The sequence below is a fragment of the Brassica napus genome, chromosome C5 (assembly GCF_020379485.1).
Source record: "Brassica napus cultivar Da-Ae chromosome C5, Da-Ae, whole genome shotgun sequence".
Classification (NCBI taxonomy): Eukaryota; Viridiplantae; Streptophyta; class Magnoliopsida; order Brassicales; family Brassicaceae; genus Brassica; species Brassica napus.
In genome coordinates this window covers 7,035,873-7,052,060 of record NC_063448.1, presented here as the reverse complement: position 1 = coordinate 7,052,060, position 16,188 = coordinate 7,035,873, and the positions used below count along the sequence as shown (strand labels likewise).

Here is a 16,188-nt window from a genome sequence, read left to right as displayed (position 1 = left end):
TCTCCGACAAACCTTCAATCTGGGCTGATTGGCACCGCCATTACAGTTTATCTCAGAAATGTTTCTGGGCTGTTGAGGAAACTCAACACGACTCATGGATGTGGAAACGCCTGCTGAAGCTAAGACCTGCGGCCCTTCTTTTCCTACGAGCTAAGCTGGGGAATGGCTCTAGGATTAAGTTTTGGTATGATGTTTGGACCTCTCTAGGCCAACTTATTGTTCACATTGGAGATAATGGCCCGAGGAACACTAGAATCCCCATTAACGCCACTGTGAGCCAAGCTGCAAATGCTACGGGATGGTGTCTTGGAGGGCCTCGCTCTCAGCAAGAACTTGATTTGCACATACAGCTCACAACCATGTCTCTCCCAGCCACAGCCGTAAGTGAGGATGAATTTTTCTGGGAAACAAACGGTACCTCCGATGGGTCGTTCTCTGCTGCTCGAACTTGGGAAGTTCTAAGGCCTCGAGATACAAAGAAACAGTGGGCGGATCTTATTTGGTTCAAGGGTGCCGTTCCAAAATTCGCATTCAATATGTGGATTGCCAATGCGGACCGTCTTCCCACCAGAACGCGACTCGCATCTTGGGGCATGAACGTCCCAACTAGATGTCCCCTATGCTCTTCCCATCATGAGACCAGAGACCACCTTCTTCTTGCTTGTGACTTCTCTAAGGAGATATGGAGGTGGCTATTTGATCGGCTAGACAGATCTCGCCACGATCTGCTCTCCTGGGCTGAACTTCTTTCTTGGATCAGAGGACCGCAGACTTCCCCAACCGTCACTCTTCGGCGTGTCTCTGTTCAGACCATTATCTTTCACTTGTGGAAGCAACGTAACAATGTCATTCACAACCAAACCTCCCTATCCACATCTGAAACTTTCCGTTTTGTTGACCGAGACATTCGGACCATCATCACAGCCAAGCGAAAGCGGAAAAACTTTGATTCTCTCATGTCCCTATGGCTTAGATAATGATCTTCACTGATCCTCCTAGCTCCATTATGTTTTTTCCTTTTTTGCCATAATGGTGCTCTTTGATTATGTAAATCAAACTTTTCATTAATTTGAATATTAACAATTTAGCAAAAAAAAAAAAGAAAGTATCGAGCTTGAGTGTGTTAAGAGGGAGCTTTGGAGCAAAAGGCAGGAAATGAAACATGCACCACGCGGAATGAGTATAAAGAAAGACCCTACATCAACCTTTTATAAACATATTATATTCCCACATGGTGTTCATACCGGAGTGGAGAGCAAAAAACTAAAGACAAAAAGAAAGTGGAACCTAACAAGATAATCATAAAAGATCTGCAATCACTAGCATTTCCACAATTAATCTCTTTTGCTAATTACCCACATAAAATCATCCATTCAAGCATAGCAATCTCCTGATGGGTTTCTAATTGATTCGAACATATTAAGGCCTTATAATAATCCTGAACGGCTGCAAGATACCAGTGTAAGTCTGGCTCTATGCCAGCTAGTCTTTTCTTGTTGGCATGGCATTAAACTTATTCACTAATCATTCGCAACTTTTAACTCCGAAAGCCTCATAAAACTCATGAAACACACAAAATTTTCTACATACATATATCTTTATATATAAAGAAGACCCTTGAATCACTCCCAGGGTGTCCACCTAGGATTCCAGCTCATCAATTTGTGCAAGAAGAACGTGACACGTGTCTCTTCCGCCCAAAACGCATCACTTCATTTAATCTGAGATCTATTGGGCTTTAATCGTTGGGCTTATATATTCAGTGTTTTTTTCGTTTGAGTAGGAGGAAAGCCCAATCTTGACCCAAACTAAATAGTGGACCCACTAACACTTTGTCTGTTCTCTAGCGTCGTCTTCTTCTTTGTACTTTATCTTCCACGACCGACTACAGAACCTAAGTGTAACGCCTTTGTTCCTCATTGAATCCACTTCATAACGTCTCTCCATTAACTTCCTCCGTTCAACTTTGCCACTAAGTCGACTTTAATGACCCATTTTCTCAATTTCCATCTCAAATCCCTAATTCCTGAGACTATCAATAGGGATAAATACTTCACCAAATCTCACTGCTTCAGGAGATTAATCAAATTCCATATCCATTTTTTCCGATTTAGATTAAAGTCTGGCCGTTGTCCCAAACGGTGGTGGCGCTTCTTCTGTGTTTCTGGGGAGCACGCACTGTCAAGTAAAGAGGAGAGCTTATGGGATTCAACATGCTCCTGTTTTATGAAAAGGTAGCTCTTCATGTCCCCTCAATGATAGAATCTGAATTTATTATGTTGCTTCTCTACTATTTTGTCATGATTTTTTGTTAAATAGTCATAGCTCACGGATCTATTTATATGCATCAGCTAGATGCATTGCTTAAGTGATGAAGGTTTAATAGACGTAAGCCAAGACTCAAGTCCCCAGTGGCTAATCAAGTCTCAAGAAATGGAAGCTGATGATCCTAAGATTTATAATGAAAAGATCGGATATCACGAGAAGTTACAGAGTTTAAATACTATCATGGCTGTCTAGATGATTGTAGAGTTCGTCATGTATACATCGATCTCCAGATTGTTATACCTGGTCTCCTCCAACAGGTATGAAGAACAATTAGTTTAAAACCATATCCACAATGTATTATCTATACTGAAGCTTGGATTAGCCATTTAAAGCATTGGAGTAAATCATGGATCATCATCATCCTTTTTCATTTTCCATTGTCAGATGTTGTGTGTTTTTCTTTTATATGTTTGTTATTTGATTCTTTTTAGGGCTTCAAATTGGCATGAATTTTCCAGAAGAGTACTTGTGGTTGCAAAAAATTCATTGGCATTAAGACAGCAAAGTATTTTGGATAACGCAAATCCAAAGCAATTGTGGATTTCAGGTCTTTTACTTCTTTTGCTGGTTTATGTCATGGAGCAAGCCTTTCTTCACTCTGGATTCCTATTTATCTGGTACATGAAATCCTTTTGATGTTAAGAAAAGCTAATAATTTTATTTTAAAAAATAACACAAACAATGGCATCAACATAGGTAGATTTGGCTGCAAAGACAGCACCTGTCCAGCCAACTTGTGCCGAGAGCTCTGCAGAGGAAAACCTGGTTCTAGCAGTAGGGAGTACACTCAAGAAGGCACGCAAGAAATATTTACTTAAGCTCTCCACATGAAGACCGTCCTATTTTTCCGAAACTTTGTTGACGTTATGCTTTAAAAAGACAGTGTCTTTTGTTTAATCTTCCAATGTTTGCGACTTAATTAATAAGTAAAATTAATACTGAATGGCATACGCATGTTAGTTGACATATTTCTAAGTTCTGGGTTATAGAGGAGGTAAAAGGCAAGGAGTGATTGAATCTTCAATTTACGTACATGCTCCATCAATTCCATCAATCTGGCAGATCTTGATTAAAATAAAACACAAAATTGTAGATGAGATTAGTGAACGTGTTATCTTCAGTTGTTATTGTTCCTTAGATTTGTTATACTAACTTTTTGTTTTTCATATGAAAGAAAGCAAAGAGTAGAAAACTTAGATGACTAGAGAGAACATTCTAGGTGATGTATTCATGAAGTCAAATGTAAATTATACAAAAAATAACCATATAATAACAAGTAAATTATATCCCGCCCATAGGGTGGGCCGACCCTAGTATATATATATATATATACTAGGGAAAGCTCCCGCGCAGGATTTGATAATTTCTTTGTATATGTTTCATGTTTGTGTGTGACATTTTCTCGGTATGATTAGAAGGTCCGTTGTCTAGATTGAGTGCCTATGTATTTGTTTTTAGTAAATTTAGGAGTGTGCATGTGATGTAGTTTTTGCTGCCATCCAAAGTTAGAAACAAAGTTACAAACTATTGGCATTGCCGGTCCGTAGTTCTATGGCGCATAAATCGCAATAGAAAAATTATGCCCCCAAACAAAATAATTTTATAATATTACTTTTTTAAACTGAACAAAATCCCAAAATGTTTTTAATGCTGAAATTTCAAGAGCCCTAATAGATTGATCTACCATATATTGATAAAATGATGATTCTAAAATGTTTATATGCATCTACCATGAGATTACTTGGGAATATACCATTAGTTTCAGATTACACCAATTTGTCTTTTATCTACTTAACTGATTTCTTGTTTTGTTGCCAGCAACACTTTTACAAAAATGCATGAGTAATTAGAATAACTTTATTTCACTGTAATTGAAAAACAGAGAAATGCATACACTGGTAAATACAACCTAAGGTAACAATTACTTTGAAATTAGTTTAGTTTGTAAAAAAAATTATGAATCCTTCAGTTGTAGGTAGGAGGGAGTGGGATATAGAGTATTAACAAGAAGTTTCAGATTTGTTCTTAGTTTTAGAAATATAGACAAAAATAATTTGTTACTTGTTTGTATCCAATCAAAATGAAAGAGGAGGAAAGATGAATTTTTTTGCTAAATCAAATGACATCGACTTGGAAAAGAAAACTAGTTGACTTGTTCTATTTTAGATGAAAATCATTTAATACAATATACAAAAACGGAAACTAAGATTGGTAAAAAAGGAATCAACATCGATCAGATTTAGTTATTACCAAAAAGAAAAAAGAGAAAAAAGGAAATAAATTGAAAACATAGGTTCGAACCGGCCCGGGCGCATGAAAAAAATATAAGATCACAAGCCTAAGAATCTAAGATCACAAGCCACTAGACCTAAGAGAACTTTTACAATTTGGCGCCTCTAGAAAATAGATAACTTTTGGTGCCTAAAGCCCTGACTATTGGTTATGGAAATAGAACTCCGAGAGTCAGGGCCGAATCTGAGAATATGGAGGCCTTAAACATTTTTCAAGAACATTTATATAAAAAAATTTCTTTTGATGATTTGGGGCCTTAACCCAGATCCGGCCCTGCCGAGAGTATAAGGAGCGTGTGTGATGCGTTCATTGTAGGCTGAATTCCTGACTGTGTAATTGGTGTAGAAGGTAAAATAGTTTTGTTCTGTGTGTTTTAAGTATTTTTTTCGGTTGGACCCGACAAGACCCAAACCGAATCCGATTCGTAACCGAACCGAATCCGAATCGACAAACTCTAATTACCCTATTGGGTCCAACTATCTAAGACCCGACCCGACCCGGACCCGAAAAGACCCGAACCGATCCCGAACCGAGAATTTCAAATTACCCCATCAGACCCGCAACGACCCGACCCGAACCCGAACCGAGGACCCGAATGCCCAGGCTAATTTACACCCAAAAAAAAAAAGACATATGCCATGTTCCTTGTTCATTATTATTTTTTAATTACAATTAACGTTTAGTTTTGCAATAAATTGGCTTCTATATATTTTTTATATCCATATGTAAGGTAAGGAATGATTTCATGCATGTGAAAATATTCATCTTTTACTTTGTCAACTCAACGCTTTTACGAATCAGCACAATTGATTGTACACAATGTTTGTGAGAAATGGTTCCATGCAAAATGCGTGAAGATCACACCTGCAAAAGCTGAGCAAATCAAACATTACAGATCCCCCTCGAGCTGCAGGAGCAACAACAACAAAAAGTTTGTAGGGCGTTATAGGGACATTAGAGCCTGTAATGAACCATACTTAGTTAATAAAGTAAAAGGTGAATATTTTAACATGCATGGAATCATTGACATATACCACATTTGTTAATGAACTACATGTATCTGTAGTATGTAAAGCCAATTCATTACAAACTGAACAGTATTGCAATAAAAAAAAGGTCACAAGGGACATGGGCAGATGTTTTGAGGGTTGCGTCTTTTACATTCTCAGAGTCCTCTGTTCTCCTGTTGTCTGTAGTAAAAAAGCCACACATGTTGTATCAAACTTTCCAAAACCAGCTCAATTTGGGATCAGGTGCTACCGTCTGATGCCTCTGCCATTGCCTTAGGAAAACTTCCATCAAAACATACAGAGGAAACAGCAGGTACAAGGCAAAGCACGCGGTAAGAAACACTAAAGGCTGCGGTGAGATCACAGCCATTGCTAACGCGTAAGAAACGCAAAGAGACGCTCCTATATAGAAAAACCACAGCGTCAACAAACCTCTAGCTGGTAAGAGAGAATAGGTGTAGAATAAAGCGCAGCAGAAGCCAATGGTGCTGGAAACCCATAGGACGATGAAGAATGTCTGTTTCATCACCGCGTGACCCTCTGATTGGGTTACACCTCCTGGAGGCTGGAGGGAGGTTTGGTAAGTTGCTGTGATTAGCAGAGTGCATATGATTAACTCTGGTTTTATTTCTCTTTTTCTCTTTAAAGTCTCTCTCCTCTGTTCTTGAACTGTTCTTGAATTTTTCCAGTTCTGTTCTTGTGATTCTTGATGGATTCAGGAGAAAACTCAAGAATGGTGGTGATTCCAGTTACTCTTAAAGGAGCTAACTATCTACATTGGGCAAAGCTTGCTAAGACAGCTTTTGGAGGCAGAGGGTTTTGGGAGATTGTTGAAGAAGGCATGCCACAAAAGAAGACTATCCTAGGAGCGGATGGCAAATAGGTTGTTGTTGCTGATGATGGCGCCAAGAAGAAATGTCAAGAGGACTAGTTGGTGTTGTCCATTCTTCAGCACAGTCTTGACCCTTCACTTCAGGAAGGTTACTCCTATTGTGAAACTTCCAAGGAGCTGTGGGATACACTTCAGAAGGTGTATGGAAACAATTCCAACATCAGTAGAGTCTTTGAAGTCAAGAGGGCTATCAGTACTCTTAGACAAGAGGACAATGACTTTGATAAACATTTTGGGAAGTTCAGATCCTTGTGGGCTGAACTTGAGATGCTCAGGCCAGCAACTATTGATCCTGATGTGCTTAATCAAAGGAGAGAGCAAGACAAGGTCTTTGCTTTGCTGCTTACCCTCCATCCAAGCTATGGTGACCTCATCAAGCACATCCTAAGGAATATGGAGATACCTTCTCTAGATGAGGTATGCTCTGAGATTCACAAGGAGCAAGGCTCAGTTGGTCTCTTTGGAGGAGGAAAGAAAGATCTGGTGCTTGCAAACCAGGCTGATGGAGCAGCAAACAAAAGCTCTTACAAAGCTGAAGACAAGAAGGTGTGGATTTGTGATCATTGCAAGAAGAAAGGCCATGGAAAGGACAAGTGCTGGATACTCCATCCCCATCCCAAGCCACAGAAGTTCAGGACAGGTTACAATGATGCCAAAGCAAACTTCTCTGGTGATATTGGTGAGCCATCTATACAAGGCAGCATGCGCCAGACCAACGAAGCTTGTGAAAACAAAGGGGGAGCTTCCAGCAGTGGCTCAGCCTTAAGGAACACTCAAGATGAGACCATCAGGAGATCTGATATTGAGGCTCTCATCAAGCTCCTTAAGAATAACTCTGGTAACTTACTTGGTACCTCTTTACATGCTACTGCTTGTGGAACTTCCTTGAATGCTATAACTAAATTTAATTTGGCAAAACCTTTAGTTATAGATTCAGGAGCTAGTCACCACATGATCAGTGATTTAAAATTGATTAAAAACATTGTCTCTGCCTTAGGAAATGTTACAATAGATAATGGTGAAAGAGTACCAATTAAAGGAGTAGGTGATCTTAGGCTGTTTAACAAAGATTCTAAAGCTTTCTATATGCCTAGCTTCACCTCAAACTTGTTATCAGTTAAAAGAGCTACTAATGACTTGAATTGCAGTGTTACTTTCACTTCTAATGATGTCTACTTTCAGAATATTGAAACTAGTAGGTTGCTTGGCAAAGGTGTCACCAAGTGAGACTTGTACTTGCTTGAAAATACTAAGCTTGCTGCCGATTTATCTCATGCTTTAAATAACATTTCTGATTTCCCTAAAGATGTATTGTGGCATGCTAGATTAGGACATCCCCATTCTAGAGCTTTAAACATCATGGTGCCTAATATTTCCTTTAAGAGTGATTGTGAGGCTTGTATCTTAGGCAAACATTGCAAATCTGTTTTCTCTAGATCAAATATTATTTATGAAAATTGCTTTGACCTGATTCACTATGATGTATGGACTGCCCCATGTTTATCTAGAGAACATCATAAGTATTTTGTGACTTTTATAGATGAAAAATCAAAATATACTTGGATCACACTGATGCAATCTAAAGATAGGGTCTTAGAAGCTTTCATAAATTTTCAAAATTATGTATCTAACCATTTCAATGCCAAGATAAAAAATTTGAGATTAGATAATGGAGGAGAATACACAAGCAATGCTTTTAAACAACACTTGGCCAAATATGGGATGATCCATCAAACTAGCTGTCCATACACCCCACAACAAAATGGAGTAGCTGAGAGGAAAAATAGACATCTCATGGAGGTTGCAAGGAGCATGATGTTCCATACAAGCATGCCCAAAAGCTATTGGGGAGATGCTGTCCTTACTGCATGCTACTTGATCAATAGGATACCTACCAGGATCCTTCAAGATCAATCTCCATATCAGGTACTGAACAAAACTAAACTATCCATAGGGCATATGCGTATGTTTGGGTGCTTGTGTTTTGTCTTGATTCCAGGAGAGCAAAGAGATAAGCTGGCGCATAGAAGCACCAGGGCAGTGTTTATTGGCTATTCTCCTCACCAAAAGGGCTACAAATGTTTTTTTTCTAGAGACTAGGAGAGTCTTGATATCAAGGGATGTGAAGTTTGTAGAATCCAGAGGCTATTATGATGGAAAGAGTTGGGATGAGCTTAAAGATCTTTCTCAATCAGCCTCAGATAGAGCAAATAACCTTAGGAGAGTAATGGAGAGCCTGGGAATCAGTATGCCTTCTCTACCAAGGGTGGAACCTGTCCCTGAAAATGTACCATCTATTGCAGCTGATAGTGTTGAGAGCACTCATCCTGATCATGAGGGGGACAGTAGAAATGTTGAGCAGTCTACACAAGCTCAACCTGAAGAGAACTCAGTAGCTCATGATCAAGATGAGATGCCATCAGAATCAGATGCTGAGACTCAAGTAGAGGCGCCAAGTGAAGGAAATGAAGCAGAACTTGAGCAGATACAACCTTTGAGAAGGAGTACAAGGATCAGGAAACCTTCACACTGGATCAACACAAGAGTTTACTTCAATGCTGAAGCTGTAGCTCACCCAATAAGTGCAGTATGCTCCCTTGCTCAATATCCAGAAGAGCATCAAGTCTTCATCAGTGAATTGGATCAGGAATACATTCCAAGAACATATGAAGAAGCTATGCAACACAAGGAGTGGAGAGAATCTGTTGGAGATGAGATGGGAGCCATGATCAAGAATGATACATGGTTTGAGACTGAACTTCCAAAAGGAAAGAAGGCAGTGACAAGCCGGCTTCTCTACACTATCAAGTATGGAGCCAATGGAAAACCAGAAAGAAAGAAGACAAGACTCGTTGCAAGGGGATATACTCAAGTATATGGTGAAGATTATCTAGACACTTTTGCACCAGTGGCCAAGCTTCACACTATAAGGATTCTCTTGTCTCTTGCTGTCAACCTTGAGTGGGATTTATGGCAGATGGATGTGAAGAATGCCTTTCTTCAAGGAGAATTGGAGGATGAAGTCTACATGAGACCACCTCCTGGTCTTGAGAACATGGTGAAGCCAGGAAATGTTCTCATATTAAAGAAGGCAATTTATGGCTTGAAGCAATCTCCAAGGCAAGGGCTTGGTACCATAAGTTGAGCACCACCCTCAATGGAAGAGGCTTTGTAAAGTCAGAAGCTGATCAAACCCTCTTCACATTAACTAGTAAGCAAGGTATTGTGGTCATATTAGTCTATGTGGATGACATTATCATCACTGGTAGCAACAAGGAAGGTATTCTCTCAACTAAAACCTTTCTTAAAAATGTCTTTGATATCAAAGATTTGGGAGAGTTGAAGTACTTCCTTGGGATTGAGATCTGCCGCTCTAAAGAGGGGTTATTCTTATCTCAAAGGAAGTACACACTTGATATTTTAAATGAGGCAGAAAACCTTGGGAGTAAAAATGCCAAGACTCCATTAGAAGAAGGATATAAGGTGCTGAGAGAGGGGAAGTATGAGTCTACACCATTTGGAGATATCAAGAAGTATAGAAGAATGGTGGGCAAGCTCATCTATCTAACCATCACCAGACCAGATGTGTGTTTTGTTGTGAATCAAGTGAGTCAACACATGGGAGCTCCTAAGGTGCATCATTGGAATATGGTGGAGAGGATCTTAAGGTACCTAAAAGAGGAGCCTGGCCAAAGAGTATGGATGGCATGTAACAAGAGTACTGAAGTTGTTGGATATTGTGATGCTGATTGGGCTGGAGACATAGTTGATAGGAGATCAACTACATGCTATTGCACCTTCATTGGAGGAAACCTGGTAACATGGAAGAGTAAGAAGCAGAAGGTGGTGTCTTGCTCAAGTGCTGAGGCAGAGTACAGATCAATGAGGAAGCTCACAAGTGAGCTTATATGGATCAAGAGACTGCTAAGGGACTTGGGTATTGAGATCAATACACCAATGACTATGCATTGTGACAGCCAGACAGCAATACACATTGCATCCAACTCAGTCTTTCATGAGAGGACAAAACACATAGAAGTGGACTGCCACAAGGTGAGACGGGTAGTGGAACATCAAGTGATTCTTCCATGCTACACAAGAAGTGAAGATCAACTAGCTGACATATTCACCAAGGCAGCTAGCAGCAAGGTTTGTGAGTTCATTCATCATAAGCTTGGACTCATAGACCTCTTTTGTCATTGATCCTCTTGCCATGAAGTGTTCTACTCTTTTTCCTTTGCTTGGGTTTTATCCCAAATGGTTTTTCCAAGTAAAGTTTTTAATGAGGGAATGTTTTATGGTTTCCAAGCTTGACCAAGTCCCTATGGTCAAGCTTGAGGGGGAGTGTTGACATGAAGAGAATAAAGAGCAAGAGTAAAAGACATGAGTGTTGACATGAAGCAATAAAAAGCAAGAGTAAAGACATGAAGAACCTGATTGATCATGGACAGGAGATCATGGACAGGAAATCATGGACATGAAATCATGGACAGGAAATCATGGACAGGAAAACTGAAGCAAGGAAAGGTGTGAGACTGATTTAAATATCTTGTCTGAAGTCTTGGACGAATTTAAACAAATGGAGGCAACTGGATGGAGCTGTTGGAGTGTGGAAACAAGCCAAAGTCACATGATATGCTAAGGAAAGAAGAGAGAAGGGAGTTGTCACTATCCGAAAGTGACTTCCCCAGATCTGGTCTTCATTAGTTTATTCATCTACATTTGTTTATTCATTCCCATTGTCTTATTCTCCTTGCTAGATCTATTAATGTAACTATTGTATACACTAAATCAATCTAAGGAAAAATGTTTCTCAAATATTTTTGTCTCTCTCTCTTGGATTCCCTCACATATCTATCTTAGTTCTTCACCAAAATCTCTCAAATAATTCTCATAAACTCTCATTAATTCTCATAAACTTACAAAGAAGACTCCACGAGCTTCGTCTGATGTGTCGGAACTAATGCGTCTAGTATGCGTGGAGCAGTAAGCCCAAAACGTGATTGGTGATTTGAAGAAATCGTATGTTTTTTTCATCAGTTTTGGCAGAGAAGCTGCTTGCTTGCACCCGGTTTTTAGAGCAGCTTGTTCCAAGTCTCCACCTTCAACAATTTGTCCCTGTCTTCTTAAGATATCAAGGAATGTTAAACCTTCACCATTTACTTTGTTACGTTGAACCATTCGACATTCTAGTAACAATTTCACCATCTGCATAAAATGGTCAATCAGTGGGCAGGGCCGGCCCTGGGCCATACTAGGTGAAACATTTGCAACAGGTTCCCAAATTTTTTGAAAAAAATTACATACAAATAGATCCCTAAAAAAAATTTTAGGCCCCGAAATTTGTAAAAAAAAAAAATTTACATAGAAACAGCCACATGCCTCCAAAATCTCATGGCCGACCCTGTCAGTGGGCTGGGCATCATTACTCGTTACTCGACCTAGACTCGGTCAGTCTTGACTCGTTACCTACCCCGTTATTTGCTCTATTAAATACTAGTTACTTGCTTATAAATACTTGTCTTTTATGTTACTTGCATTTAAGGTTAGACACAAATACTAGTTAGTCTTCTTATACTTGTTACTTATTTTGTATATGTCTTGATTTTGCAAATAATAATTAATAGAGCCGGACAAGTAACTCAAAATAAGCAATTACTCATTTATAACAAGTCAAGTCAAGTACAATCTAAAATTTTTATTAATGCAAAGCAAGTCAAGGATTAAGTACATCTAAAACAGCAAGTACTCGCCTAAATCTTTGGCTTACTTTCTCTTGAAAAATTAGAATATAAAGCATACCTGATGATCATTCTAATATGCTGCACGGTGCAGAGGCGTGTTGCCGGTTAAATCCTTCTTATTCAGAACTGAATACTCGATAGAGCGAGCATTTTTCTGACTCATTCTCTGGATCCATCCGGTGAGGACCTGCAGAACTTCAAATCTTTCATTCACCACAGCAAGATGCAGAGCATTTTGGCCATTCACGCTCACATCTTTAATACATTCAGGAGATGTTATGAGGCACTCTACCACAAGATCGACGTTCGCTCTTAACACTAGGAGATGGAACAGCGTGATGCCTTCTCTGCCTTTAACGCCAGCAAGGCTGGGATCAATCCTGAGCAGCCAGGTGACGAGCTCTTGTTGATCCTTCTCCACAGCAAGGTGCAACGGACTGCACCCGTTTGTATTGAGTTTTTTCGCAAAAGAAGGCTTGAGATTCAGCATCTCTACGGCGAACGCTATTTCCCCACAAGATGCAGCTATGTGAAGTGGAGTGTTTACAAATGGCATGGCATCGATGTTCTCCAGTATGCACGGATTCTCATCGATCAAAGCATAAAGGTCATTGATGCTACCTGATTCAGCAGCCTGTTGAAGTCTTTGATTCATACAGAAGTAGGCAGAAACTCTATCTTTTGTAATATTTTTTTTCTATCCTATTCTGGCTACCAGGGAAGTTTCAAAGCAAGAGTCATTCAACCTTGTCATCACAGACGGTTTATTACCGTATTAATTACACGAGGTGGGTCCTAAAGAGTTTCCTACCACACGCCATTTTATCAATCAATGATATGCCCATCCATGTCAACAGGAGCTCTTGAATGACTTGTCCCATTGCTTGCTCCTTCATATTTTTTCTTCATTCTCTATATTTTCCACAAGCAGACAGCTGCATATATGTTTTGAGAACCAAATTAGGTCCCCTTCATAACTTGGAGCCGAGTTCAAATAGTTTATCAGCGGCAATGCTCAACAAATACAATAACAAAGCTTTCATGAAACAGCCCAACGAATCATCATCCATGGAAGAATAGTGATCTGGCAATGGATGTCTTTTTAGTTCAACATGGGATGAGAAGCTGATCCTTCTTATGGCTCCACATTATAGGCCTATGAAAAGTAATCATGAATGTCCATCCATGTTGATTCTCTACCCCATTGTTTGCTCGTTAGAATTGTGTATCAGAATTGTCATGCTCTCAATCTCTGTCTCTCACTCTTTCAGTCTGAAGTTTGACATTAGTTTAGTCTGACTTATTAATATTATATGATTCACATTGTCTTCTAGAGATAATTAGAATGTTTGTCCCTAATTATTGGTTGGTTTTAAAAAATTTAGAAACCTTATTGCATTGTTTATTAGATGCCTAGTAGTTGGCTGTATAGTTATGGTTACATTCACAAAAGACATCCATGGTTTTAGTGGTCTAATTATTAAATTACACATATCGCAGATTAAACTAATGGCCCAAAAGGTCTCCAATCAGCTTGAACAACCAACCCAAGAGAAATCTTTTGCCTAAGCTGCTTCTTTATGTTCTCTTGTATTCTTTGTTCTCTATATTTCCACATTTAGGTTGCATATGTACATTAGTAAAAAGCAGGAAGAAGGCGAAGGTGACGGAGAGGAAGTGTGGGCGTAGTGAGATTACAGCCATTGATAAGGCATAAGAGAAGCACAGAGATGTCACAACCCAAAAGAACCATACTATAAGAACAGAGATTCCCTAGTGGTAAGAGACAGAAAAGTGTAGAATACATTCTTCATCACCACGGAACCTGTATTGCCATGGTTGGATTGGTGTACGCCTCCCGGAGGCTGGAGTATAGTCTGATAAGTGGTTGTTATTTTTAAAGTGCATACAACAATCAGAAACACTCCACGAGCTTCTTTTTTAAGTGTTTGACCTTTGGCCTCTCAAGACCGTGGAGTTGTATGTTCAGAAAGTGACTGGCGATTTAAGAAGATCAGACTTTGCTGGCATAGAATCCGCCTCTTTACACCCTGATTTTGATATGGATACATTCAACAAGAGAGTTTTTTTTTTTTTGTAGAAGCTCTGTGAGCAGGAGTCCTTTTCTAGGCCATAAAGTTTCAGCATGAGGACAATAGAAGCAAAAATGGTATCAAGATTCTCATGCATGAAATCATTCCTTACATAGCATAGTATATATAAAAGTCGATAAATTACAAAACTGAACATTATTGCAATACAAAAAATAAAAGACTAAACAAGGGGCATGGCATAGGTTTTGACGGTTGCATCCTTTTTTACCTTCTCAAAATCCTCTCTTCTGTAATAGAAGTGACACATGTTGTATCAAACCTTCCAAAACCAGCTTAATCGGGGCTTAGGATCCACAGATCGATGATTCCGCCAGTGTTGTATGAAAACTTCAAGCAAGATATAGAGAGCAATGAGCAGGAAGAAGGCGAAGGCCGCGGAGATAAACACTAGAGGGTGTGGTGAGATTACTGCCATGGCTAGAGCATAAGAAATGCACAGAGATGTCCCAATCCAAAAGAACCAATTTACAAACAAACTACGAAGTGGTATGAGAAAAAAGGTGTAGAGTATAGCGCAGCAGAAGCCTAAGGTGTTGAAAACCCAAAGAAGGATGAAGAACGTCTGTTTCATCACCACGGAACCCGCATTCGAATCCTCGGATTGGTGTACACCTCCGGGAGGCTGGAGGGCAGTCTGGTAAGTGGCTGTTATTATCAAAGTGCATACAATCAGGAACACTCCACGAGCTTCGTCCGATGTGTCAGTCCTTAGGCGTCTCATGAATGTGGAGTACAATGTCCCGAAAGTGAATGGTGATTTTAAAATCTCAAACCTTTTTTTGGGTCTTGGCAGGGAAGCCGCCTCTTTACACCCGGTTTTTATAGCAACTTGTTCCAAATCCAAGTCCTCTCCTCCTACGACTCTCGGTCCCTGGCTTCTTAAGTCTCCACCTGCGTCTCTCTGTCCTTGGTTTCTTAAGATATCAAGGAAAGTTAATTTTTCACCATTTAATTTATTTCGCTGAACCGACCGACATTCCAATAACAGTCTCACCATCTGCATATTAGGAAAGAATCTTAATGTATAAAAATCTCACGAAGTTCATTCATAGGAAGCCCATCTACTTCACATGGTAGAACTTGTTTTAATATATAGTTTTAAATAAGAATTGAAGAAGAGAAGAAAACATGCCTGGTGATCATTCTTAGATGCTGCAAGGTGCAAAGGCGTGTTGTAGTTAAGATCCGATTTATTCAGAACACGATACTCAATGGAGTCAGCATCTCTTTGGCTCATTCTCTGGATCCATCCGGTGAGGACTTGGAGAACTTCAAATCTATCATGTAACACAGCAAGATGCAGAGCATTCTGGCTATCTACAGTCTCATCTTGGATACATTCAGGGGAAGTAAGGAGGCACTCTGCCACAAGATCTGCGTTTCCTCTTGACACTAGTGAAAGAAACGGTGTGATGCCATTTCTCCCTTTAACGCGGGCAAGACCATTATCAAGCCAGAGCATACTGGCGACAAACTTAGTCTTATCCTTGTCTACAGCAAGATGCAATGGACTGTACCCGCTTGCGTTGAGCTTTCTTGCAAAAGAGGGCTTCAGATTCATAATCTCCTTTGCAAATGGTATGTTCCCCGAAGCTGCAGCTATGTGGAGGGGAGTGGTCACAAATGGAACCGCATCCATGTTCTCAAGTATGTATGGATTCTCTTCAATAAGAGCATACAGCTCATCAATGCTTCCAGATTCAGCTGCTAGTTGAAGACGTGGATCCATGGAAAGTAAGTTTTAGGTTTTTGATAGAACTCTTAAAGAGTGATGAAGTTGAGTGAGGGACTTTTATTGTTCTATCGTG

At 39.7% G+C, this 16,188-nt stretch overlaps 3 protein-coding genes across 6 annotated transcripts; 1 reads left to right on the top strand and 2 right to left on the bottom strand.

Annotated features, from left to right (window-relative positions):
• Positions 1–1,096: 1,096 nt before the first annotated feature.
• LOC111213934 lies at positions 1,097–8,046 on the top strand. 3 transcript variants are annotated; one of them, XM_048758070.1, is made up of 4 exons: positions 1,097–2,234; positions 2,356–2,585; positions 2,760–2,945; positions 3,025–8,046. In XM_048758070.1, exon 4 carries the CDS (start codon positions 6,790–6,792, stop codon positions 7,747–7,749), a length of 960 nt encoding a protein of 319 aa, XP_048614027.1. In that variant the 5' UTR covers positions 1,097–2,234; positions 2,356–2,585; positions 2,760–2,945; positions 3,025–6,789; the 3' UTR covers positions 7,750–8,046. The 3 variants fall into 3 exon arrangements, with proteins under 3 accessions (XP_048614027.1, XP_048614026.1, XP_048614025.1); XM_048758069.1 differs by having other exon boundaries at positions 1,101–2,234; positions 2,352–2,585; positions 3,029–8,046; XM_048758068.1 differs by having other exon boundaries at positions 1,106–2,234; positions 2,352–2,585.
• Positions 8,047–12,336: 4,290 nt separating this feature from the next.
• Positions 12,337–12,921, bottom strand: LOC125587043 (ankyrin repeat-containing protein BDA1-like). The gene has a single exon (XM_048757154.1). It carries the CDS (start codon positions 12,919–12,921, stop codon positions 12,337–12,339), a length of 585 nt encoding a protein of 194 aa, XP_048613111.1.
• Positions 12,922–14,422: 1,501 nt separating this feature from the next.
• LOC111212314 (ankyrin repeat-containing protein BDA1) lies at positions 14,423–16,188 on the bottom strand. Of its 2 annotated transcripts, XM_022713828.2 has the most exons (3): positions 15,513–16,188; positions 15,154–15,377; positions 14,423–15,025 (listed from the first exon to the last, which is right to left on the bottom strand). In XM_022713828.2, exons 1-3 carry the CDS (start codon positions 16,107–16,109, stop codon positions 14,857–14,859), a joined length of 990 nt encoding a protein of 329 aa, XP_022569549.2. In that variant the 5' UTR covers positions 16,110–16,188; the 3' UTR covers positions 14,423–14,856. The 2 variants fall into 2 exon arrangements, with proteins under 2 accessions (XP_022569549.2, XP_022569548.2); XM_022713827.2 differs by having other exon boundaries at positions 14,423–15,377.

Excerpts from the sequence above, each read along its gene's own strand:
- LOC125587043 (XM_048757154.1), bottom strand. The coding sequence starts at position 12,921 with ATGAATCAAAGACTTCAACAGGCTGCTGAATCAGGTAGCATCAATGAC.
- LOC111213934 (XM_048758070.1), top strand. The coding sequence starts at position 6,790 with ATGCTCAGGCCAGCAACTATTGATCCTGATGTGCTTAATCAAAGGAGA.
- LOC111212314 (XM_022713827.2), bottom strand. The coding sequence starts at position 16,109 with ATGGATCCACGTCTTCAACTAGCAGCTGAATCTGGAAGCATTGATGAG. Across the intron at positions 15,378-15,512 it reads CATCTAAGAATGATCACCAG|ATGGTGAGACTGTTATTGGA; the intron begins GCATGTTTTCTT and ends CCTAATATGCAG.